The 27,450-nt window shown below is 37.4% G+C and overlaps 1 protein-coding gene across 20 annotated transcripts in view; it reads right to left on the bottom strand.

Annotated features, from left to right (window-relative positions):
- Positions 1-27,450, bottom strand: part of LMO7 (LIM domain 7) — a 197,361-nt gene that overhangs the window by 60,388 nt on the left and 109,523 nt on the right. The window contains exon 1 of one of the 20 annotated variants that reach the window (XM_038569770.1): positions 11,384-11,606. The exons of the other annotated variants lie outside the window; for them this stretch is intronic. Coding sequence (XP_038425698.1) covers positions 11,384-11,406 — 23 coding nt within the window. The 5' untranslated portion in view covers positions 11,407-11,606. Of the gene's footprint in view, positions 1-11,383; positions 11,607-27,450 lie in introns of those variants that run through there. 20 annotated transcript variants of the gene reach the window in all.

The raw sequence follows: 27,450 nt of genomic DNA, 5'->3' as shown, positions 1-27,450 counted from the left end.
CATATACTCACCAAAAGTCATATATGAGGTTTACAAAAGCATCTTTCATAATAGAAACAACTGGAAGCTGCACATGCATCTTTAGCAATAGAACCCATAAATTATCAATGAAATATTATATGGCCATAAAAATGAACAATCTGCAACTGCACAGAACCATGTGATTCAGTCTAGCAATAAGAAGCAAAAGCAAAACCAGACACAAACAGTACAGATTGTAATTTTCATTCATAGGAAGTACAAAACAAAGATATGATGTTAAAGAGAGTAGTTACCCTTGTGGGGCCCTTCCCTCCATAACAATAGCAAAAGGAGGAGTCACGGATATTTTCCTTTCTTTTGATCTGGAAGCTGGCTATCCAAGTGTGTCCTGTCTCTGAAGTCTCTGAATTATACACTTATAATGTATATTCTATATATGCATATTATATTTCAAAAAAGTAAATCAAAAGAATCAACTATACAACCTAAGTGTTTATCTCTTCATAGCTTACCTCCTACGTAAAAAAAAAAAAATCATCTTGTAAAAATCAACATTTAACTTTGGAAGTAATTAATGGAAGAGGATCACTTAAACCTGACCATACTCCAATAAAAAAAAATACAAAAATAAAATAAAATAAAATAAAAAGCACATAGGGTTATAAAATAGCTTCTTTTAGAAGAATAACCAACATACACACCTCAGAAATTAAATTATTCAAAGCACAAGTATTAATACTCAACACAAAGGACAGACCATGCTGAAAATTGCCATTGCATTGAAAGTGGGATGATTTTAGTAGAATATCATAAGCACACTGAGGGCAAAAAGAACAACAGAGCACTCTTGAATCCCTGACCTCCTTTCCACATCCCTCCATAAAGACTTCTCTTCCAACACACTCCTTTGCCATTTACTTTTTATTCTGAGGAAGCAATCACTATAAATCCAAGTATGGTCCATTCTGTAATAAACACAATATGCAGTAACCTTGGCACTCTAATCTTTCACGCACTTTATATTCCCTTCTAAGTAAGAGCATTTATAATGTGCTCTTGCATACAATGATACATAGGCCAGCCAAATTAGTATCCTATCACTGAAATGTAATGCCAGGAATTCAAGTAGTCAATGATTTGCTGGAGTCAATAAAGGCCACTCTCTGACACACAACAAACAAACACACCCCACTGGATGGAAGTCAGTGACCACATGGCTTCTTTGCCTTCTGTGGCCAATGGGCACAACCCCAAAACCTTTTAAATAGAACAGGCTTGAGGGGAATCTCATGGTAAGGCTGACTTTCCATGAGCCAACGAAGTTACTGCCCAACACAAAAGAACCAAAAATAAGCCAGCACAATCTACAAAATTGGCTAACTTCTCCATAAACATTTCAAGAGTTAATACTGGTGCAATGCCATGTTTAAAAGCATAGGCTTCAGGTCAGTTCTGGATCCTACTATGTTCACCTAAGCAATTTGACTATCAGAAACTTCCATTTCCTTCTGATGAAACTGGGGATAATGCTCCCCAGAGTTCAGTAGATTAGGAGGAAATATACACAGGTACTTAGCAGAATCCCTAGCTTCATGGTAAGTGCTCATCAAGAAGCAGTTATCACTAGACTATAAGCTATGTGAGGGTAGAGCCCACTTATTCACCAAGCTGCACACAAATGCTTCCTAGTGAAGTCATGCTGACCTAAATATTTAAAATTACAACCAGCTTATCTGACACTCCTCATCTCTGCTTTGTTTTTTGTACTTATAACCATCTACTGCATGTATTCATTATGCCTCTCCTCCACCAGAATCCAAAAGGATTTTGGGGGTTTTGTTTACTGCCATATCTCACCTGTCTAAAGACACGTCTAACACCTGGCAACCACATAATATTTTATTAACAACACCTAGCATAATGCATGGTACACAGATGCTCTCAAATATTGACTGAACATATTTATTTTGCTTACAGAAATCTAAGTTAGCAAAAGAAAGCCTAAAATCTCTGGAGATTTCTAATAAATATTCACGATGACAAAGAACAGTTAAATTGCATTAGCTTGCTTAAAGCATATCCAACTGATTCAAATTGTACTGATATCCATAATGGGGTTTCTTTCTTAAAATACTATCTTTAAAATTGCAGTAAAAGGGAATTCTTTATGACTGTACATTGTTAAGGCCAAAAAAGGGGCAGAGATTCAAAAACAAAAACCAACTTCAGAGTGCTAAGTACAAAGATGAAATGCTAATCTCTGCAATGAAAAGCTTCCCATCAGAGCTCTGAAAGATAAAATCCAAAGAATCTAAACCTTCCTTGAAACCAAAATTTACCATCCTGGAATGGCTTACACAGTGGCATTATTTTTGCCTCGGGTACCATGAGGGAACACTTCCCACATCCTAATAAGAAAGATAAGACGTGTGGTTCCACCTGCCACTCCCTCAAGCTTCTCTGGCTAACAAGGAATCTGAAATTCTATAAGGGGCTCAAGTATAGCTTCCTACCGTACCTATCTCTTCCCTGCCATACATATTCATCCTTGTTTTGGCCTCTAATCCTATAGCCCTATAGTCCTCCTTTCCTGCCCAGAATAAAGCTTCTACCTTTGTTCCTCAGAACAACTGCAACTCACTGGGAGATTCTGTCCCCAGGCATCCTTCCCAGAGGTGACTTCCCAGAATGAGTAAGATGGGGATGCCTGCTAGGGACTCAGCCCTTCTAGAATTAGTTTGGCCCTGCCCTGAATGGCACCAGCTGACCTGGATGTCGCCTCTTCGGAAACCGGGCTGATGTTACAGAAACTGGACTCACAAGATACTTGGTCCCTCTCCAAGCCACTAAGTAATCTCTGCCCTCCAGTTGTTGCTTATGAAGTCTGGCCACCTGTTCACAACTTTAAAAATATTTCAAGAAATGAGGCTCTGAGTCATGATTTCATAAGCAATCACAAGCAGAAGTGTGTGGACAGCATCTGCTTTCAATCTGTCAGACATGTACGAGGAAAGGGGGAGTCACATGTGTGGCAGTGGGAGACAGCGGAGACAATGCAGAACAGATGTCCTTCTCAGGACACCAGTGGCATTATTCTTACATATGAAATGAGATGGCTGCCTCCACATAAACTAAAGGGTACTGAGTGAAATTTTCAAAAACATAAACAAGCAAATAACTCCTAATACTACTGAGGAAATGGCTTGTTTTTATTCCAAAAAAAAAAAAAGAAAAATATTCTATTTTTCTATTAATGGAAGCTCATCCACTGCATTATTTAATAGAGAGCAAATACCACCACCTTTCCTTAATGACTGCATCAAGCAGGAGGAAGAGACCTGTGAACAACAAGATCAAGATGAATTCTTAGAATACTGCACTTATCTTTCCTTCTCTCTAAGCTGCATTTAAAAAAACTGAAATTCTTCCTTTCCTCCCACCTTCATCCCTAAAAATGAAACTGCATTCCATTGGACAATCTTCCAGTAATGCTAGACACATGTGACTCATAGATTTTCATCTCCCATGAAACTTGCAGAATGCAGTTCTACCTGAATGTGGAAACTGTAAAAATGTCAGTTGGGAAAATAGCATGAAATCTGGAGGTAATTAGTGAGCACAAATAGATAAACTCAATGATTTCTGAACTTACCTATGTGAGAAAAAACTCCTGGAAACTTAACAGTTTTTGCCCTGGCAACATAAAATGCTTTTTCCAAACATGACAATCAAGTGAGTAGTGCTTGTTAAAAATAATTTATTAAATTTCACACCCTCCCACACCTACTAAGAATAGCTAAGTTTCACTCCAAAAGAAAGGAAGAAAACTGCATGCATCTGAAGACACTGACGCTGCCTAAAAAAATGACACTGAAGCTGAAAGGTTGGTTTTCTTTCTAACCCTCAGAACCACATATTCTTTGTAATTCTCTTCTACTTTATGCAGTGTTTGCTGTCACATACAAATGATTTCACACTGGAGACTTACACACATATATTCTCCATTAGACTGCAAACCAGAAATGGTCAATTTTCAATGCAGGATGGAGTACCCACTATGTAGGCAGTGTACTAAATGGAATTACACATTCAACTATATCAAATATATTGGGGAGAGGCTAGAGAAGATGTCAATTAGGGACTTACCCATATTTCCTTCTATAGGTAACAATGCCAGGTAGCAGCAGTAATGAAAATAGTGGGTTTTGGTTTCAGACATGTTAAGTTTGAGACACTTTACAAAGTAGAAATGGGGATTAATTGGTAATTAGACACACAAGATGTTCAAGCTAGGAATCTAGGTTGGATATATAATCTGCAGAACTGTCTGCATAGAGATGAAATGTAAGGTCACAAGGCTAAAATAGTATCACCTAGAAAATAAGGGTAGAGAAGTCTAGGGACTGAGCTCCGGAAAACCCAACACGTAAGGGTTAATAAGTAGAGGAGAAACCAGCAAAGTTGACAGAGGACCATCTCCTGTGATGGGAAGAGTGGCATGCCAGGGGTAAGGGAAGAAGGAAGAGAAACCAAAAGGGTCAAAAAATGCTGTTGAGAGAAGAGCTGAGGAACTACTATTGGATCATTTTTAAACTGTGTAATATCCTACATGCATATACACAATGACTAAATTGCTAGTTGCTTCTCCTCAAAGGAGGGAAAATAATGAATTGTCAACAAAAATCTTGTCAAAACCATTCTTGTGGGGATCCCTGGGTGGCTCAGCGGTTTGTTGCCTGCCTTCAGCCCAGGGTGTGATCCTGGAGTCCCAGGATTGAGTCCCATGTCGGGCTCCCTGCATGGAGTCTGCTTCTCCCTCTGCTTCTGTCTGTCTGTCTCTCTCTCTCTGTATCTCATGAATAAATAAATAAAATCTTAAAAAAAAAAAATTCTTGTCTTAAAAGTACAATTTAGGAGAATACTGAACTACCTATCTCAGGTATCCTTCTAAATGCTCAAACCCATGCTCAATGGCAATATGAAAATCAACTATAAGCATAAATCTTTTAGTACCATGATACTGGAATGTGCTAGATGAGGTACTTTCAGAGTCAGTGTCTCTCAAACTGTGTATCATGAAACATGAGAAGATAGCAAAATTTTAATAGGATTTAAGGTAGAAAATTTTTCCCAGGTGTTCTACCTTTTCTTCTCAAATATACACAACAACAAATTAAAGTTCTAAGAAGTCCTGCAACAAGAGATCCATTTTACTTAAATTTCAAAAATTTTTTCCATGTTTTTTGGCCCAACTGTTATTAAGATCTTAAAATTTATTCATGAGAGACAGAAAGGCAGAGACATAGGCAGGGGGAGAAGCAGGCTCCCTGTGGGGAGTCCAATCCGGGACTCAACCCCAGGACCCTGGGATCACACTCTGAGCCAAAGGCAAACACTCAACTACTGAGCCACCCAGGCGCCCCAGGGACACTGTTATTATGAAGTATTTTGCAATTGTGCTCTGTTTTAAGCTTACTTTATGCTTCATTATATAATGTATATTAAAATAATTATCTTTATTAAGCACTTCATATTAATCATGACATTGACTATTATACATTATCTCCTTTAATCCCCACAACCATCAAATGATTACTGGGACTCCAAAAGCTTAAAACTTTCCCAGAGTCATAAAACTATTAAGACTTCATGTGATCCATACTTTCCATTGACTATAATCCATAGACTAAGACCATGTTAGGTATTAGTACACACTTCCCATCATCATATATTTTTTAAATAATTTACCTTTTTTAATTCTGAAAAAACAATTGCCTCTATGTTATCCTGAAATAGGTCTCTCAATATTCGCTCGAAGTGTTGACTCAAAACCTATCTATGGCAATTACCATATCCTGTGTAAATCTGTCTCCCAGAGACAATGTCAGAATTTCCCCATTACTATCTTTTTGGCAAAAGTTTAGCTCATTATGAGATTCCACATAGGAAAAACTACCAAAGCACTTTCTAGAAGACTTATAAGTAAATGAAATGCATCATGATAATTCTCAGAGTGAAAGAACAACTGCAAGGTACAGATTTCCTGTACTTCACCCCTGCTAAGCCAGTTTCTGTAAGACATGTACTTATCAACTATAAATAAGTAAGATTATAAGTTAAACACAAATAAGATGAAATGGGAAAATCTTTTGGTTTCCTGAAGGCACATGTTCTTATATTAAAATAAAGCTGTATCTACCTTTAGGTTCATGAAAATTAAGATATATATATATATATACATACATACATATATATATATATACACACATACACACACACACACACACACACATATTTATTTACTTGAGAGAGAGAGCATGCACATAAGTGAGGGGAGGGGGGGAGGGAGTAAGAGAGGCAGACTCCCCAGTGAGCATGGAGCCTGACTCAGTGGACTCAATCTCAAGGTCCTAAGATCATGACCTGAGCCAAAATCAAGAGTTGGGACTTAAATTGCCTAAGTCACCCAGGCGCCCCAATTGAGATATATTTAAAGTGCCTAGCATGTAAAAACTTCTTTCCTTTCTGATACACATGAACATTCTTTGCGGCAAAGCATAAGAGTATATAAACTGTTATCAGTAAGCTATCATCCTGATTCCTCAGCTGTAATTTATGCAAAATGAGCTATGTGTGCAGATAGTACAATTCCATAGTCAAAGTAATACACACTAAACTATTTGTTTATCCTACACAGTCACAAGTCTCCATATTGCTTAGAAGTAAATTATTCTCTCTTGCCTCTAACTTATACTTGTTTCAAAATTTTAATTTCCACTATGGGAAAAATTAGGACCCCTTCCAACCTCAAAAAAAATCCCTAGCCTAATTTTATCATTTTAGTCCTAAATTTTGCCTGTTCTAAATACACTTCTCTTTATCTAATGTTTGTGGGGGCAATTCCAAGATAGAAAAAAACCTTAATTTTTCACAATTTTATCTAATCCAAAGGTTCATGGAGGCAATATAAGTTTAGAGCAGGGAGGGTTTCTCAACCTTGGCAGCATTAACATTTTGTACTGGATAAGTTCCTCATTGTGGGAGAATTATACTGTGCATTGTAGGGTATTAAACCGCATTCCTAGCCTTATCCACTGATACCAGCAGCACTCCACTCATACTTGCCATGACAATCAAAAATGTCCTCAGACATTATCCAATGTCCCTTGGGGAGCAAAATCGCCCATGGTTGAGTGAGAACCACTGTTTTAGAGGATCTAAGAATTTAACTCCTCTTAAAGCACACTCAAGGTTCCTATGGGCTGAAAATCAGTGGAAAGGGTCATTTAATGACTGCAATCTAGAAAAAGATATCAAAAGTGTAAGCAAAGCAAACAGCCATGCAATGACTACACACCTGAGAAGTTAATGAAAAACATCCTGGTATATCCAAGGGCAAGACCTAACTCAGGGCCTGCATGGTAGCTGACACTCAGGAAATATATACTGAATGCTCAAAGAATTGCAGCTCAGTATAAATAAGCTAGGAGCCCAGAGTTCTCATTATCCCAGAAAAATGCATTCAAGCTTGCTTATCCTTCAAATTTAAAGTAGTAAAAAATCATCATCTTATTTTCTCTATCATGGTCATATTAAAATATGTCCTGTAACATCTGACCAGTTTAGATGGTCCTCCAATTAAACCTTATTTAAGCCATTACATAATAATATATGAGGTCCCATTTTTCATGCAATCCAGAATGGTTAGGTACATTCTTTAAAATACTACTGTATATAAAATATATTGTATACTGATATTTCATAGTGTACTATTGTAAATTTTCCTAGTTTAAACACGAATATTCCATCTCCAATTCTTTATTTTTTGTTCACAATATTGATAATTTGAGTACTATCCTAGACAAGAATAACAACACCCCCTTCCCCCAAAATGTTCACACTGTAATCCCAGGAATCTGCAAATGTCACCTTACATGACAAAAAGGATTTTGCAGGTGATTAAGTTGATGATTTTGAGACAAGGCATTATCCAGGATTATCAAGTTGGGCCCTAAAAGTAATCACAAGTGTCCTGATAAGAGAGCAGAAGAGAAAGGCTTAACTGCTATCGGAGAAGGAGATGTGACCGTGGAGACAGAGAAAAGAATGATGCAGCCAACAGCCAAGGAACACCTGCTGCCTCTAGAAGGCAAACAACAGATTCTCCCTCTAGAGCCTCAAGAAGGAACCAGACCTCCTGACACCTTGATTTTAGCCCCTGAAGACTCATTTTAGACATTTGACCTCCAGAACCATAAGAGAATATATTTATGTTGCTTAAGTCACTGAGCAGTGGCCACAGGAAACTAATACAAGTCCTACATCAGCATTGTTATATGCATTTCATATGAGTTCTTCCTTCAATTTGGCTCTATTTGGTCTCCCATTTTCCAGATAGGAGACCAAATCTTAATGAGATTAAATGACTTTCTATAAGTTTTCCTATATAGCTATAATTCAAACCCAAATCCATCTCGCCTGAAAGCCAAATCAAAGCAATAGAAGTTATCATCTAGCTAAAAAAAAAAAATTTTTTTGATGGCACCTATTCCTTATTCTCCCTTTTAACCATCCACAGTAACCACTATCAACAATAATACTATCTGCATATAATTTGTGTCAACAAAACTCTATTCAAAACTGAACTGTCACTAAATTCATATGGAAATCCACAAAGACATTTGTCCTACAGTAAAATTACAAACATGTAAGAAGTACAGGTGACATAAGAAAAAGGAATGAGATAATGGAGAATTACTCTTCCTTCGTGACTATATCTTCCAAACCTCTCAAGACTAGTAAAACCAACACCAATCTACTTCATAAGTAGAATAAATGAAGTCTAAGAAATTGATTGTCCAAAAAATTGTCTTTAATATTTTATGGTTTATCTTTCTTGCAATTTGTATAAAGCTACCTGTCTTTTATTAGAAAGCCAACATCATGCATTATGTAAAACTTTTCTATTTACATATACCACCTGTGACAGATTTTCCATTTTCTATTTAGCCTTCCACATAACACTTGAAATTTCATAATATTATCAAAGTATCACCAATCATCCTATAAAAACCACTGAGAAAGAATGGACATGCTTCAAAGGAATAACATAATTGGCTTTCAAACTCAGATTAATATAACCCTGCCTTTCAATTAACTTTCAAGGTCAATATACATTCAATCCAATATCCTTCAGACTAGTTGGCATTTACTGCAATCAACTTCAATTTTCCCACTATTTTTGCAAATATCTTTTTGAAATTTCTAAGACTAAGGCACCTAATGAGCTCTTTCTTCTTCCCCCTCTCTACCTTCACCATATTTAGTCCAAACCAAATTCAACTAGTACTTCCCAGACAACTTGTCTCAGATCTGTCCTTTACATCCCCACTAGCATTAGCTCAGAATGTAAAATTTAAAAAGTTCTTTTCCAGGCCAGCCCAGGTGGTTCAGGGTTTAGCACTGCCTTCAGCCCAGGGCGTGATCCTGGAGACCCAGGATTGAGTCCCACATCAGGTTCCCTGCATGGAGCCTGCTTCTCCCTCTGCCTCTGTCTCTGCCTCTCTCTGTGTGTCTCTCATGAATAAATAAAAAAAATCTTTAAAAAAAAAAAAAAAGTTATTTTCCAGTGCAAGTATCATCTAATCCCCAATTCTGTTTATTTTTCCATATTTTCCAACCCTGTGAAGGGCTATGTTTCAGAGCCAGAAAGCTAAACCCTAATTAACCCAAACAACTTCCTCCCCTTCAAACTCACTTCGCTACCAACCAAATCCTAGCAATTTTAGCTCCTTAATATTGCTCATATTCATTTCTTCCTTCTCAGGCCTTTTTCTGTTTTCACCCTTTCTCTACACCTTCCTCTCCTCCTTTATGGAACTTCAAGAACTTTCCTAAAATGGAATGTTCTCTAGGTGTCCTTCCTTAACATTCTTATTTTATTTTTTATGGCTTATTTCCCTTGAGTAAAATCCCAATGTGGCATTTGCATTTATGCTCTGCCCACTTATTCTTACTTCATTTCTTGACTTGCCCCAGCACAAACCCAACATTCTTCCCACAAAACATCCTTAGAATTCTCTCAACATTCCTGATTTCTCCCAGCTCTACATGGGAGACAAGAAAAAGTTTTCTCTTTCCAGAAGTCTCCTGATTATATTCTCCTTCTTTTGAGCTACTCATTCTCTCAGATTAAGCTCACATTTCACCTGCCTCTGAAGACTTCCTGTATTCTCCCAGAGGCCTCTCCCATGTGAGCCCCTTATCTACCCAAAGCAGACTGCATTCCATTATACTGTGATGTACCACAGATGACCACCCACCCCCCGCAGTGTCTTCTACTAGACTGTGAATGCCATGAATTCAGAGATAGAATGCTGTTTAGCTCTGATTCAGTATTCAAAACATACACCAAAACAAACACTTCAGCTTCTCTCTAAAAATCTATCCAAGTACTGAGAATCATTTTAAGGGGACATTTTGACGATTCATTTACTCCCTCTCATCCGCATTAAACTAGAGGGCTGCCTGGGCTTTAATCTTGAACTTAATTTTAGTTACATGCCCCATTTCCATCTTTCAGCCATTTCCTGTTGAATCCCATCCTATACTCTGACTTCAGTCAAGAAACTCTAACACAGGGGATCCCTGGGTGGCTCAGTGGTTTAGCGCCTGCCTTTGGCCCAGGGCACGATCCTGGAGTCCGGGGATCGAGTCCCACGTCAGGCTCCTGGCATGGAGCCTGCTTCTCCCTCTGCCTGTGGCTCTGCCTCTCTCTCTCTCTCTCTCTCAATCTCTATGTCTATCATGAATAAATGAATAAGATATTAAAAAAAAGAAACTCTAACACAACAGGACCTGTTAATTCTCACTAAAGAGCCAAATATGCCATTCCTTCAGCCTAAAATGGTGAGAATCTATCACATATTTAATTCTTAAATGTCAATTTCCAGTAAAGTCCCACAGGACAGTGCCATTACCTGAAAACACCATCACTCTAGAGACCCAATAGCTCAGATAGGTATGAACTATTGAGCTATATGAGTATGAAGCCCTACCATTATTCATCCACCAGCATGCATTACTAATGTCAATGTAACTTGTGTACTTGTAGCATCACCTCCAAAGGAACTCTGAAGACTAATCTTTTTTTGTTAAAATTATTATTCATATAATACGGGCTTTGTCAAGTATATAAACTTAAGTAAAAAAAATTTTTTTAAGATTTTATTTATTTATTCATAGACACAGAGAGAGGCAGAAACACAGAGAGAGAAGCAGGCTCCATGCAGGGAGCCCGACGTGGGACTCAATCCCGGGTCTCCAGGACCACACCCCGGGCTGCAGGCGGCGCCAAACCGCTGCCCAGTAAAAATATTCTTAAGATAACTATTTCACATACCTTCTCTTTGGAGTAGTTCCCATTGGTTAAGTCCCTACAATAGAAGTTCTCAAACTATGGTTTCCAGACCAGCAGCATCCACAGTACCTTAGAACTTACTGCAAATAAAAAAAAAAATCTCAAGTCCTACTCCATAACTACAGAATCAGCAACCAGGGATGGGACCCAGTAATGTGGCTTACTAGCCCTCCAAGTGATCCTGATGCATGCTAAGGGTTGAGAGCCACTGCCCTAAAAAATATACAAAACTTAAAATGACATCTTAACTGAAACCACAGCTTCAACTAGTTTAGCTACTTCTCTGAAAAAGGAAGTTAAAATGAAACATAATTCCTCTCGACTCACCCAACTAGAATTTAAAACAAAAAGCACAGAGAAACTCAAAATTAAGTGAAAAGCCTGGAACTCCTGCCAACAATTTTCAAGAATGCACTGAATAAAGCTCACATGCTTCACTGTGCTTAGGCATGCTTAAGAGGGCACCATAAAAACGCACTTGATTTGTTGCTGTCACTGCACACTAAGCTGGCTCTCAGGAGGTCTTGGTCCAGGGATCTAAAGGACAGGGAAAGTCATTGAGTTTATTACTTAACACTCCATAAGCACCAACACTCCAAGGGATCCAGAAAAGAACACCTAAACATAAAAAACATGTATTGGGTCCACAGAACAGAATGTTTCAAGAAGCAAGAAGCACAGAAGTGATTTTCTGAAAAGTCAACCACTTCTGGCTTTAAAGGAATACTAGTCAGGAGACTCTCACGGGTTATTTTTTGTTGCATTCATCTTATAATTTCCTCATATCAAGCATTGCTATTTTACATCTACAAACAAGAGGCATTAGTAAGAAACTACCTTAGACATATTTTCCTACTGCCTAATCTCTGATTTGTTTACCCCAGTTAAGGCAATCTGAACTAAATAACACTGGAATAATTAATCTGAATGTGGTTAGAGATTAAATGAGCGTGAATCCAAGGCCACTTTATTAGAATACCCTACACAAAAAGTTACAATACCAAAGTAGTTTCTATAAAAATAGTCATGAGTAAATAGAGTTACAAAGCCATCAAATTTAAAACATGAAAACAGAAATTGCTGAAAAGAGGTGCAAAACATGAATAAAAAAAAATGTATGATGGTTGGTGGCTACAACAAAAAATGAAACTGCCATTAGTAGACTTCCTTCTTCACATGGTAAAATGTGAAATAACGTGAACATATTCTGGTCTGCTGATTCATGCAGATAGTTTCCTTTGAAACTTAATTCTAGCTCTTATGTTATTCAGCTTACTAAATCTAAAATAGGGTAATAAATTAAAATGTAGATCAAGTGCCAATATGAATGCCAGTCATCAAAATAAATAAGGTTAGCATCATGTAAAATGAAATATTACCCTTGTCCAAGTCTTTTGCTGCTCTGGTGAAGCAGGGAGTGAGGCACAGAGGAAATAACCCCAAACCAGGAGGTGGGACTGAAGTCAGAATACCTATCTTATCCTACCACGCTGGGTAGGATACACTGGGCTCCTTGCAAATGCCACTCGACTTCTTCTGAGCCACTTTCTCCTCTGTGAAAGAACTGCATCAAATGATACTAATCTTTAGTTCCTTCCAGCTCTGAAAGTCTGATTTTTACCTCTTACAAAGGAACATTCACTAAAAGTACAGTTTCTGAAATTAACAATTCTCACTGCAAATTAAAAAGGACGTAGAGACATACTGGTCTGGCTAGAGGGCCTTTTAGGTAAGTCCAAAAAAGACAATGGACACTTGTCAACTGAATGACATGACTAAGCATTCCGAACTAATATAAATAGATGTCCTCAGATATTACTTTGATTGTAATTGTGGGGTAATGTGCTCCAGATTTGAAGGCTGACAACTTTGAGTATCTATCTCCTTGAAAATTTTTAATTCTAATGAAATTAAAAATGCCTTTAAAATCACAAAGTAACTGATAATTAGTAAGCTATCAAAGTCATTCCAGAAAAGCGATCTTCTGACAAAAAAATAAGCTTTCAAGTGATGTAACCCCAAATTTCTTCTTAAAGTTTCAATAAACCAGAAGAAAAACACCAACCTCAAACACCAGATTGTCAAATTATTTACTTATGAGTGGAGGAGGAGGAAGAGAATCATGACCAATATATTTGGGAGTGGGGGCTGAATACTTAAAAGTTCAAAAGTGTACCTAAGATAGGTCCTTCCTGATTCCATAATTTTCATCATTTTATGAATGAATTGATTTTTCAAACAAGACTTTAGACCCTCAAAAAAAAAAAAAAAAGACTTTAGACCTTCAGACAAGATAATTTACTACTAACTTCCTGGTAAAATAATACTCTGCCCATTTCTATACTTTAATACAACGGTCACTAAAATCAGGAGGACAAAGTGTCTATTTATAAGCAAGTCTTTAAGGAAACAGTAAAAATACTCATTCCTAATAATATACTAGATTAAAACAAGAGTAAATTATTAGTGGGCTATTCAATAGTTTTAGGTACTTTACATTTAGGATACAGAAACACATTTTTGCTTTCATCTTTTTCTAAGAACACTATTGAATATTATCAGTTATAATGAAGTCAGTGTTTACAACTATTGTTATGGCAATCCAGATATTGGAGGGACATCGAGTGATCATAAGATCTATAGCCTTCAATTCCTTAAGATTTAGATTTAATAGGCTTAGAGTTCTTAGTTTATTCTAAATACCAATTTTTTTTTTAATTTTGTATACAAGGGCAAGAGTATTGAAAGTTCCTTCCTCTCCTATTACAGTATGTTGCATAGAGTCTTCAGGAATACCCCTGGGTCATATCATTCTCTCCAAGCAAAGGAAACCACACTAGTCCCTCTACTACACCCCTCCTCCCTCCACACATGCTGAGGTCTCTCTTCTGGAAGGGTTTCTCCTCCTACTTTCTCCTCTTACAAATGCCTTACTTTTTTTTCTCACTTAATCTTCCAAGGATAAAATCAAATTGCTTAGTACACTTAAGAATTTCATCCTTTCAATCCTTTCTTAAGACTCAGCTACCCTATTAACCACAAAGCATTTTTGATCTGCATCTTTATTAAGAAACTATAGGGAATCAAAGACTGAGGATTTTAACTGAGGTGAACATACAAAATTAAGAATACTATGAGACTAAATAATACTCCATTGTAGATATTGTACCACATTTTCTTTCTCCACTCATCCATCAATGGACATAGGGGTTGTTTCCATATTTTGGCTGTTGTGAATAATGCTGCAATGAACCTGGGAGTACAGTTAGCTCTCTGAGATCCTGATTTCAATCGTTTTGGATATATATCCAGAAGTGGAGATCCTGGCCATCTTCAAATACAATATGGATGAAACTAGAGGATACTACACTAAGTGAAATAAGCTAGTCACTAAAGGACAAACACTGAATGATTCTATTTACATGAGGTATCCAAAATATTCAAACTCACAGAAACAGATAGTGTAATGATAGTTACCACACACTGGAGGAGGAGGAAAGACGTATTGCTGTTTAGCAGGCATATAGTTTCAGTTATACAAGATAAATAAGTTCTGGTGATCTGGTCTGATCAGGTGATCATTCTGCCTATAGTTAACACTGTATTGTGCCCTTACAATTTAGTCAAGAGGGGAGATCTCATGCTAAGTATTTGTAACCACAATATTACCATTAGGAAATTTATAAATTAAGCCATATCTAAGAGTCAAAACAGAAGAGCAACTCAGCTCCTCTCACATTTAAGTGTAAGATCCAACCCTAAGAATTCTTTTTGCCTGCCAGTGTGCACACTCTTATCTACTATATCGTCATTTACCCAGTGTTTTTTAATTCCACCTAGCTCTAGATATACTAGAGTTTAGTGTTAACCATACAAGTAAAAATATGAAAGAAAGAATAAGGTTATCGTGTGCATTGTACAAACCATGGGAATCCAGAGAACAAAGAGCAGTCTAAGATTTCACCATAAAAAAGTATCAGTAGTAATTAATAATTGAATAGCTAACATAAAGTGACTATTATATGTCAGGCATCTAAGTTCATTACCTGTAATAACTCATTTAATCCTTACAATGGTCCCTATGCAGCAAGTATTAGTGTTTTCCCTCATTTTACAGATAAAGAAATCAAAGGATAAAGAGGTCTGGGAATTGGCCAATGCCTGGGAATTGGCCAATGCCCACATGGGCAGTATTGGCTGAACTGGGACTAGTAACTGTCTGGCTTCTTCTCCTAGTGAGGGTGGGCTTCATGGATGTGACAAGATGGCCTGGACTCTAAGAATGGCTGTCTAGGAAAAGCAAAAGAGAGGAAGATGGCCTAAGTGACAAAGCTTATGTGGAAGGGAGATGAATGCAGGTAGATAACCAAAACGTGATCAGAAGGCAAAATGCCTTGAAAGTCTGTGGGTGTGCTTGGAATTCACATGGTAAACCAGCAGCCATGGTGGGTTCATGATTGAATGCACAGTTCAAGTATATACACATAATATGTGAGGAGAGCAATGGACAACAAATCTCTTGAGGAAAATCCATAAGCATAATCCATATCATAAGCATCTAACCATCTGATCAGTGCTAGCCAGCAGTCTGCCAAGTTGAGAGTACAGGTGCTGAGGAGGACAGGAGTCATACACACACATATGGACCCCAACCTTCAAAAATTAGTGTGCCTTTCTGATTTAAAAAAGAATTATTTGAGTACAACTGACACATGATATTACACTAGTTTCAGGTGTACTCCTATCTGATTCTTAAAGCACACTAAAGCTTCAATTCAGTGAACTTTTCTTAAGAGATAATTATACCAAAACTATTTATGATACTGTTAAAATAAAACATTAATTTCAGTTTTATTAGTGCTCTGAAATCTACTGGATGTGAATTTTTATCTCAACATATGCTTAGAATATTGTGTCCAAAAGAACCTTCCAGACAGGCCCTCTCTCCTCTTTTTGTTTTTTCATAATCCTATCACCATCTTACATTATCTTTGTTTTTCATCACCTGCCTTCTCTATCAGAACGTATGCCTAAGAATGGCAGGGTTTTGTCCTCTTCACTATGAAACTGAATCCCCAATACCTAGAACAGTGCTGGGCATATAGCAGGAGCTCAATACATGTTGAACTCATTCATTCATATGGTCATACATTTATTTATACACTGAGTGAATCAAATACCCTGGTGGCACCCATGTCTTAAAAGATTTTTGTATTTTTTGTTTTGCAACCTTGACAGATAGAAGTGGAAGTAGTTTTTGGTTACAAAATTGTGTCAGGCTAAATTGGATATCATTTTGTCAACTTTGTGGGTTTGTTTTCAGTGTTGTTTGGGAGTAGAGCTTTCAAGGAGGGGTAACAGGAAGATAAATACATTTTGTTGTATGAATTTAAGTGCAATGTACCTGAAATTGTATGTATTCTTTTTTGAATAGTTGTAGGTAAGAAACAAGTTATTTGGATTTAGAAGGGGAGGAGAGGAAAGAAAAGCAAGCAACAATTTTTTGCTCATTCTGCATGAGAATCCATGGAGTAAATGAGTATAGAGTTAGGTATGGCTGACAGTGGGCCATACTGTGAATAACCACAAACAGTGGTGACATTCACAACTCACAGACCCCAAGGCCAGGACATACAGTGATGTTAGATTCTCTAAACTGATGTGAATATCCAAATGGGGCAAGAGGCATGACACACTCACTGCCGGTTTTTCCAAAGCAAAGTAATTGCTGGGCTAAGAAATCAGGCCTCACATTTCCAGAAGGCATTACAGAAAACAATGTTGAATTTTAACAAAAAGAGGGAATTTTTATTTGAGTTTAAAAGAAAGAAAGAATGGTTAAAACTATAGTTATCCAGACCATATGGAGTATAGGCAGAAAGTGAGGTAATAGGTCAATGGAACAGGGGAGGCAGAAACAGATGCACACTTACGCAGATGATTGAGGGGGCAGAGAAGGAAAGGAAGTGGAGTCCTTAGCCAGTGAAACTTCCTCTCCACCCTCGCTTCCTCAGAGCTGGGCTTTTCCCTACAGATGCCTGGTCACTCTTCACAGAGGACTCTCAAATCGACATAGCCAGCCATAATTTCTGAACAATAGCCTGACAACTCCACTTCTGTGTGGATGCTCTACCGTGCATCCAATGCACTGTGCTGAAACCTCACTTCCACCTTGCCCCAGAGTCGGCTGCCTTTCCCATTTCTGCAAGCGGTTACACAAGCTCAAAAGTGGTTTCTTCTAGATCCTTCATGCTAATCAACCCCCATCATGTCTTACTTGAAACACCTTTTTAAATGAGCATTTCTCATTTACATTTCCACTACTTTCAGCAGTTGTCAACCATATCAAAACACCCAGGAACAGCAACAATTTCCTAACTCTCTCCAAACCTCCAGCCTTGTGCTCAGCCAGTCCATTTCATGTACTATTTCATTATCTGATCTTTCTCAATCTCTGCTTTTAACTTTGGAAGTTTCAGCTCAAAAGCTTTTGGAAATAATCCCACTACCTAGGAGATAACATTTAAACCCCCTAGCCAGGTTGCTCAAGGCACCACTCAAACTGCGCCCAACCTATCATTGATCCTGCCTCCATGCGCCCAACCTATCATTGATCCTGCCTCCAATCTGCTGACCTGGAAATGCATTCCTTGTGCTTCCCACTCTCCACTTCCCAAAAAATGAGGGCCCCAGAAGTGGAGATCATGTGTAACTTTACTCATTGCTTTCCATACAAGGGCCCTGAAAAATGTTTGATTAAAACTTTGTACCAGTGTGCCATACTTCTTGCAGTTCCCTGCCACCTCTCACTCAAATCCTACTCATCTTTAAGATTACACTCAAGCCTTATCTCCCCGCCAGCACCTCAGGTAAACCTACACTTCAGTGTGTGACCACCAGCATTTGATGCTGACATCCTTGTTATTCAAAGTGTGGTCCCCATTGTTATGACCCGAGAGCTTGCCAGAGATCTGGACCTAATAAGTCAGAATCTCTATGTGAACTGGATCATAAGGTGTTTTATATAAACATCAAAGTTTGAGAAGCACTTGTTTAAAGCACCGTACCTCTAAAAAATCTGCATAATTTCTTACCCATAGGATCTAAAAATTCTTTAGTAACTCCAAAACTTCCTTCCTACCCAACCAACTTCCTAGAGGACATATATGACAAATACATATGAACACATTTTTTAAAAGGTCCTTTATTCAATCTTTATATATTTCTTTAAGGCATACTTTAGAGGCAGAATATTATATTGGAAAGAACATTGGGTTAGGACATGTAATGAGAGTTTCCACTTGAATTAAGCATATGACCTTGAGTAAGCCACTGAACTTCTCAGTTTCCATATCTGTAAAAACAGGCAACTACCCTATCTTACAAAGCGGTTATAAGATTACACAAGGCAGGGATCCCTGGGTGGCACAGCAGTTTAGCGGCTGTCTTTGGCTCAGGGCGCGATCCTGGAGACCTGGGATCGAGTCCCATATTGGGCTCCTGGTACATGGAGCCTGCTTCTCCCTCTGCCTGTGTCTCTCTGCCTGTGTGTGTGTGTGTGTGTGTGTGTGTGTGTGTGTGTGTGTAACTATCGTAAATAAATAAAAATAAAAAAAATTACACAAGGCATTAACTAAAACATTCAAATGTTATTTTCTTTCTACTCTCTTCCACCTCCTCTCTCATAAACAGTACTTTTCCTCTTTACATATTACCAGCCTTAAAAATCAAGTGTTTTCTATTATTGTATCCAACCCATCCCACCAGTTATTTAAAAGGAAAATTATCCTTGTATTCTTCTCTCATATCCATATCTTAGGTTATTATTAGTTTCATCTGTGTTTGGTAGTCTAAAATATCACATTCATAAAATAAGAGTTTAATAAATATTTCTTCCTACTAATGAAAGGCAATTACTCCTGATGCTTTATTTTTAACAACTAGCAAGAAATAACTTCTACTGACTTGGTAGGAAAAGAAGTGATCACTCTATTCTAAGTCTTGGTGAAAGAATTTTTCAAGTGTTCCTGTGCTTAATCATTTCTTGGACTTTGCTTTTCTGAGTCATTATCTGATCCCCTACTCATCTCTGCAATGAGAGAGGAGTTTCATCTTACTGGAATTAGACTGTGCTATTTATTGTTACACTTGATGCTCTGTGCTCACCACCTGTTTCTAACCCTCCAATGGCTAGCTACACTGATAGTAGAACTTTGGGTAATGTACTGAAGTATGAAGTAGTCTTTCTGTAATCCATTACACTAGGTGACAGGACTATAATTCATTTTTTTGCTTACAATTTGAGTTTTCAGACAAGACATTAAATTATTTATTGTCATGAGGGCTTTTTATGAGATTTAATATACAATGACCTAAACTATAAGAAAAATATTCTATCACATATTTTTCCATTTTACATATTTTTAGTAAGCACTTATTCCCAGCTAAGAATGTTAGAATTAAGAAGAGTGAGAATTTAGTTTTGTTTTAATAAGCAAAATAGAGCATTAAAAACTGGTAAGAAACTATTCTAAATTATTTACTCATTCTATTTTAAAAGGTATTTTCCATACCAGTGCTATAAAGGTCAAAGTGTGGTAGCATGATCCTGAGCAATTTAGATTAGTAAGGTTTCACAATCCATAGCTCTAAAAAGAATGTTCCATTATCACGGCAAATACAACTAAACATTCACAAATGTCTGTGTGACAGTCATAAAACTTATAAAGCCCTTTGTGTGCACATATCAGTAAAATTCAAATACCGCACTGTTTTTCAACTAACCAGTGTTAAGACCATACATGTAACACATTTCTTCTTTTCTAAGGCACACATATGGCTCATTTAATACTTCTAAAATTAGGAGGTCTTATTACTGATCTTAAATATGATGGCATATTATAGTATTACATCTATTTGAAATTACATGGCTCACAAACCAGGGGAAAAAAATCAAATCATAATACAAAGATACTTGCCATGGATCAAATGAGGTAATACCATATCATATATGCAAATCCAGTTTGGGTATAGCTGGCCTAGTTAAAAAAATAACTAAAAATGATTTCAGTCAGATAGGACTAGAAATAATAGCATTTTTTAAGGCTGTTGAAGTCTGTTTTGATAAAATAGTAGGAGGAATACAAGCTAAGTAGGCTAAGACACCCCCTGAATTTAAATTCCAGCTCTGCTATTTGCCCAAGGTTACATAGCTAAACAAGTTACTCTTCTGACTCATTTCACTTTACCCACTGGAAGCAAAGCAGAAGCAAAATGGTAATACCTGGCTGGGCTGTTACTAGGTTAGAGATGATTAATGTAATGGCAGTGCCTGAGAGCTTTTATCCAGTTTGTCTAAACCTAATTGAGTATTTGAGATACTTTGGATACTCTAGCACAATGATTTTCTTACCTACTTCATCCCTCCAAACCCAGGATTCCCTAAGACTTGCCAACTGTAAATCATGTCAGGTGTTCCTTGAGACACAAAAGCAAACATTAAGACTTCAGAATACATTTCATCTTTTCCACTTTTGGTCTTAAGTTTGGGATGGAAAGGAGTAAGATTTATTTGTACATACCCAGGATTCAGGATCTGTACACGGTGAATATTAAATATTTAATGGATGTGGTTGACAAGCCACAAGATAAAAGGTCTACAAGTGAGAGGATGCAATACCCCCAGGCTAGGACTCACCCACCGCCCCCACCCCATCAGCCCAACAGGTCAGTGAGGCTTCTAGTATCCCTAGAGCAGCCATCTCTGGCTCCAGCAGCCCAAGGCTTACATCTGTGGATGTCACAGTCTTCAATAAAGAGATTTTTTTCCCCTGCCTTGTTCTTGCAAGTAGAATTAAATGGCAAATGAAAAGTATGAGAAAAAGACATACACTTCTATTTCTTAATAATCTGGGATCAGCATGCTCTGGACACCCATATGTAGTTGTCATACTGTTGCGCTTTCTCCTCCAAGACAAAGACCAAGCCCCTTTGTAAAATGAATTCAGCACCAAAAGAAACAAAGATCTGGAGACCCCCAGGATCTGATGCCTCATTCTTTGAAGCAATTTTCACATATATTTACACAATTTCTACATATATTCTTATTTAGTGTGTATATATGCTCTACTGCACATTTTATAGGTGAATACATACTATTATGCACAAAACAGAGCATGAGATAACTACCTAGTAGACATTTTTTCTTCTTGATATTAAGCCAAGAGTCAAGTAACATGTCAGCCAAATTGTTTATCCAGATACATTGATTCTTTTGAAGATTATTTCCATATCTCAGTCAACTAAAAAGATACAGAAAATACAGATTTTCAAAAAAATCTATGAGCCAATGTTATTGTACTGTAATGAAATAGCAAAATGTAATAACAGTGATACTTGATATTTACTTAGAGATTTCTCCCCCAAATTGCTCAAAGCACACAGAGAAAAATCCTTGTTAAATTGATAGTGGTTAATGCAGTTAAATCCCAGCTGCTCCTTCTCTCAAGCCACCAAGATCCTCCCTCTACTTTTCCTCCTCAGCTTAAGAAAAACTGGTTTACCTGAAATATGTTCTAAGCATGTTTATAATCTGTTTCTTGAGTGGAATTTTATTACACTATCATTTAAACTTAATGTGGGTTAGTTAAATTTATATGGCAAGTACACCTTGTTTCCTAAAAATGAAAGGCTTTTCAGGAATCCTTTTTGAAACATATTTTCTTAGGTTTATGTGGCATATCTGATCAGTGGTCTCTGAAGCAATGGTACTAAGCTCTTAAGAAAAAGTTAGAACACATCCCCCTGCCTCAGAGTTTAGTTGGGCTGGTGACTCAGTAGGGATACTCAAAAAAGTATGTCTAAGTCACATCTAAGTCATCCCCACTGGGGATTGCTGCTCAAATTATACCTGGGCAATTACCCCTAAAACATTACTACTCCATTAACCTAAACTCAAAAATAACCATTACATGGTCAATATGTAACTTAATACCTAATCAATTTAACCTTTTTGATAACAAAGCTCTTTTTAAAAATTAAAAAAAAAATAACGTTATTATCAAGGAGCATTAACATAAAAGTATGCTTCCTAGTTTCTTGATTTTTTTCCCCATTATATACAACTGGAAGTAAGCAGCAGCAAGATTTTTGACCTCCCAAATAGTGCCTATTGCTATTAATGATTTTTTTTTTTTTTAGTGTCTAGGGTAAAAACCACAAATACTTTCGATATTATAATCAAAACGTTATGCTGTTAGTGTAGCAGCCTTTTGATGGACAAAACAAATGGAAGACGCCCCAAAGAAGCAGCTAAGTTTTCTGATGGAAAACATGGCTGGAGTATGCATTTGAGTTCCCTAGAGATTACAAACACCTTTTAAAAAAATTCATAAGCCCTACAAAAGTGTCTTGTTTTGCCTATCCAAAGGATAACTTCCTCTCCTCATGGCCAAAATGACAGACTTTTCTTGGAAATTAAGGAGAAAAAATGGGATAAAAGTAAAATGATAAATTTTTTATTTGGATTAATGTACAGATTGATTCTGGTTTTATGTAAGTTTTTGTTTCTAAAATATAGAAACAAAACTTTTTTAAAAAATGCAAACCAAACTAACATTTACAATTCTGAAACTATACAAAAAGTTGAGTTCTCATAAAAGGTACTAGAACTGTTTTTGGTCCCAGGATGCCTGGGTGTCTCAGTCAGTTATATGTCTGACACTTGATTTCAGCTCAGGCCATGATCTCAGGATCCTGAGATTGAGCCCCGAAAGGGGCATGGAGCCTGCTTAAGACTCTTTTCCCCCCCACACTCCCCACCTGCACCAACTCACTCACACATTCTCTCTCTTACTCTCAAAGAAAAAAGAATTGTTTTTGGACCTTCATATATAGGGGCAAAAGCAAATAACTTGGCTATCTGTTCTCTGGTTTCCAGGTTTGCTAGTCTAACCAAATAAACTGTAAAAAGCTGATTATATAAAATGTCAGAAAAAAAAAAAAAAGAAAACCATATCTGGGGGCATCACAATGCCAGATTTCAGGTTGTACTACAAAGCTGTGGTCATCAAGACAGTGTGGTACTGGCACAAAAACAGACACATAGATCAGTGGAACAGAATAGAGAATCCAGAAGTGGACCCTGAACTTTATGGGCAACTAATATTCGATAAAGGAGGAAAGACTATCCATTGGAAGAAAGACAGTCTCTTCAATAAATGGTGCTGGGAAAATTGGACATCCACATGCAGAAGAATGAAACTAGACCACTCTCTTTCACCATACACAAAGATAAACTCAAAATGGATGAAAGATCTAAATGTGAGACAAGATTCCATCAAAATCCTAGAGAAGAACACAGGCAACACCCTTTTTGAACTCGGCCATAGTAACTTCTTGCAAGATACATCCACGAAGGCAAAAGAAACAAAAGCAAAAATGAACTATTGGGACTTCATCAAGATAAGAAGCTTTTGCACAGCAAAGGATACAGTCAACAACACTAAAAGACAACCTACAGAATGGGAGAAGATATTTGCAAATGGCATATCAGATAAAGGGCTAGTTTCCAAGATCTATAAAGAACTTATTAAACTCAACACCAAAGAAACAAACAATCCAATCATGAAATGGGCAAAAGACATGAAGAGAAATCTCACAGAGGAAGACATAGACATGGCCAACATGCACATGAGAAAATGCTCTGCATCACTTGCCATCAGGGAAATACCAATCAAAACCACAATGAGATACCACCTCACACCAGTGAGAATGGGGAACATTAACAAGGCAGGAAACCACAAATGTTGGAGAGGATGCGGAGAAAAGGGAACCCTCTTACACTGTTGGTGGGAATGTGAACTGGTGCAGCCACTCTGGAAAACTGTGTGGAGGTTCCTCAAAGAGTTAAAAATAGACCTGCCCTACGACCCAGCAATTGCACTGTTGGGGATTTACCCCAAAGATACAGATGCAATGAAACGCAGGGACACCTGCACCCCGATGTTTATAGCAGCAATGTCCACAATAGTCAAACTGTGGACGGAGCCTCGGTGTCCAACAAAAGATGAATGGATAAAGAAGATGTGGTCTATGTATACAATGGAATATTCCTCAGCCATTAGAAACGACAAATACCCACCATTTGCTTCAACGTGGATGGAACTGGAGGGTATTATGCTGAGTGAAGTCAGTCAGTCGGAGAAGGACAAACATTATATGTTCTCATTCATTTGGGGAATATAAATAATAGTGAAAGGGAATATAAGGGAAGGGAGAAGAAATGTGTGGGAAATATCAGAAAGGGAGACAGAACGTAAAGACTGCTAACTCTGGGAAACGAAGTAGGGGTGGTGGAAGGGGAGGAGGGCGGGGGGTGGGAGTGAATGGGTGACGGGCACTGGGCGTTATTCTGTATGTTGGTAAATTGAACACCAATAAAAAATAAATTAAAAAATAAAATAAAATAAAATAAAATAAAATGTCAGAAAAATATACCTGTTTTAATATCTATTCTCAGTCAAAAGAAGGGATTACATCAAAAAGGCCTAACTTCTCATTAAAAAAAAAATTAAAAAAAAAAAAAAGCCTATAGCTTAATTGTCACAATTTAAGGATTCAGGGACCAGATTTTTTTCCCTCCATGTTCTTCTGCAGGGGACATGTATCTTCATAAGGTCAAGAAGAGAGAGCCAAATTATGAAAATGATTACAATTATAATCCAACACCATTTATTGAGCAGGACTATATGCCACTTAACACTTTACATACCTGGCTTTGTAGTCATTACATCATCTTTGTGAGGTAGGGATATCCCCCAAATAGGGGTTACTTGCTAAGCTCCAAGAAAGCAGCAGTGATTTCTCTCTTGTTCACTGAGAAACAAAGTCATCACAGGGAGGAAGAATAACCTAAGGTCATACAGCTACTAAGTGACCAAATGGGATGGCACTAAACCCTTGTCAAGGGACACTTAAATCCCTGCTCTCATCCTAGATGCTTATCTGTTCATGACAACCGATGCACATTGATTGAACTTTGTGTTCCATCGTGGGGGATAGTGACAGAAATGTAGCCTGAAGTGTAGTAGAAATAGTTCAAATGAAATGTTAAGAAATTTTCAAGTTTCTTCATGCTCATATTCTTCAAATGGTTATATCATAGTCAAAGTAATCGTATCAAAGTCAAAGGTAATTTTTTACTTTTTTCTTATTGGCCTTGGTGTTTAATGCTAGCCAAAGAGGTATCAAGGCAGGTAGCTTGACTTCAAAGGAATGAGGCTTACTATAAACTTGTTGACAACATTTCTTGAAGTAATTTTAGGAGTCCTTCTAAGAAGTGACTTCCAACATTGGTCCCTGCTTTTAAATTTTTTTAATTTCTTGCCCTTGAACTTCTATAGGCTACTCCAACTACCTATATAACCAATGTATTTTTCCACCCAAAAGCCTAAAGCATATATTTAGATTTATCTCACAAAATGAAGTGACTTGTAATCATATGAAAACATAAAAATTTTCTTAAACTTCATATAAGCTCAGAAGATCCTTCAAATGTCCATTAAACATTAATGATCATCATTTGCACATTAGCATAAAAATAAAGACTTCCACCGACTACTCTGAAAGGCACATGGTCCAAAGCTCCCATTTTAGTGCATTACACACTGAGGTAAATACACATTTTTCTTTTAAATTGTATTACTTTTAGATTACTTTGCAATATGCCACATATTATTCTGGAATGATGAGTAAAAGGCAATTGAAACCAAAAGATCAATGGCTGCTTTGCCATATCTGCCTCCCAATTTTGAGAGAGAGGAAAACTTGAAAAGAAAAAAAAATAAGTTTCCATCTTCAAAGCCTGGCTTTAAAATGTCCAGGAAGTCAAAATTAACTAAAATACAATCTTCAAATAAACACTTGACACTTAAGGTGTCAGGAACTAAGGAAATAAGGGAATAATGTAATTGTCCCTGTCCTCAAATAGTCGCAAATCCAGGGAAAAATTAGATGCAGATGAAAGCAAAAGAGCTTTCAAAGCCCAGATGAGAAATCAGTGTCACTTCCCATTGGAAGTGTTTTCCTGATTAAAAGGTTGAAATGACTGTTCATCTCTATATACTCAGAGAAGCCTGTGCATTTATCTCAAAACAATGTACTCTGTGAACTCTTGGGGACACTTCCTTAATTATAATGTGAACCCCAAGGGCAGGGCTTAATAATATTTTGACTGCTAAGAGTGGCTTCTGGGAATCTGACATTTAGGTAAGATAGAGAAAATGCACCATCAGTGCTTATTGTGTGACAAACAAGGAAACGACTTCTGACACCAAAACTTCCCCTTACTGAATTAAGTGCCACTTTCTACTCTGTAGCTCCAAAAATATATGTAAGCACACACACCTCACACAAATAATCAGGTAAATCATACCAGAGTATAGCAAGGAACTCAGAGAAAAGCAATGTTTAACACGCCTCTAGTGACTAGTGAAGTTCTTATTTTCAAAACTGACAGGGCTAGCGATATTATAGTGCATGTAATGTTAGGTCTAATAAATTCAACGTATGCAGCCCTACAGGTAATAATTTGAAAGACAACAAAATCTCAACAAAAATCTGTCCCTTTGGTTTTACCCTCTGAAGGATCTTTTTATAAAATAAATGCTAGCTGGTCAAGGGAAGCAAATTCTGTCATTCTCTCATGAATGAACTCATGTCAACTGCTAAGCAGATGAGCCACCAAGTAAGATTCTCAAGCAATGAATATAGATCAGGTGACTTTTGAATATCAAGACCCTGACGAGGGGGCACCTGGGTGGCTCAGTATCTGAGCCTCTGCCTTTGGCTCAGGTCGTGATCCCAGGGTCCTGGGATTGAGTCCCACATTGGGGTCCCTACAGGAAGCCTGCTTCTCCCTCTGCCTCTGTCTCTGCCTCTCTCTCTCTCATGAAAGAGAGATGAGAAAAGCCCACAATATCAAGTCTCACCCAGCAAGCCAAGACACAATCAGGCCCCATGGCTTTGGGGATATAAGGGGATGAAGAGCT

The sequence above is a fragment of the Canis lupus genome, chromosome 22 (assembly GCF_011100685.1).
Source record: "Canis lupus familiaris isolate Mischka breed German Shepherd chromosome 22, alternate assembly UU_Cfam_GSD_1.0, whole genome shotgun sequence".
NCBI lineage: Eukaryota > Metazoa > Chordata > Mammalia > Carnivora > Canidae > Canis > Canis lupus.
Note: the sequence above shows the minus strand (reverse complement) of the source record. Positions and strands in the feature narration are given on the sequence as shown.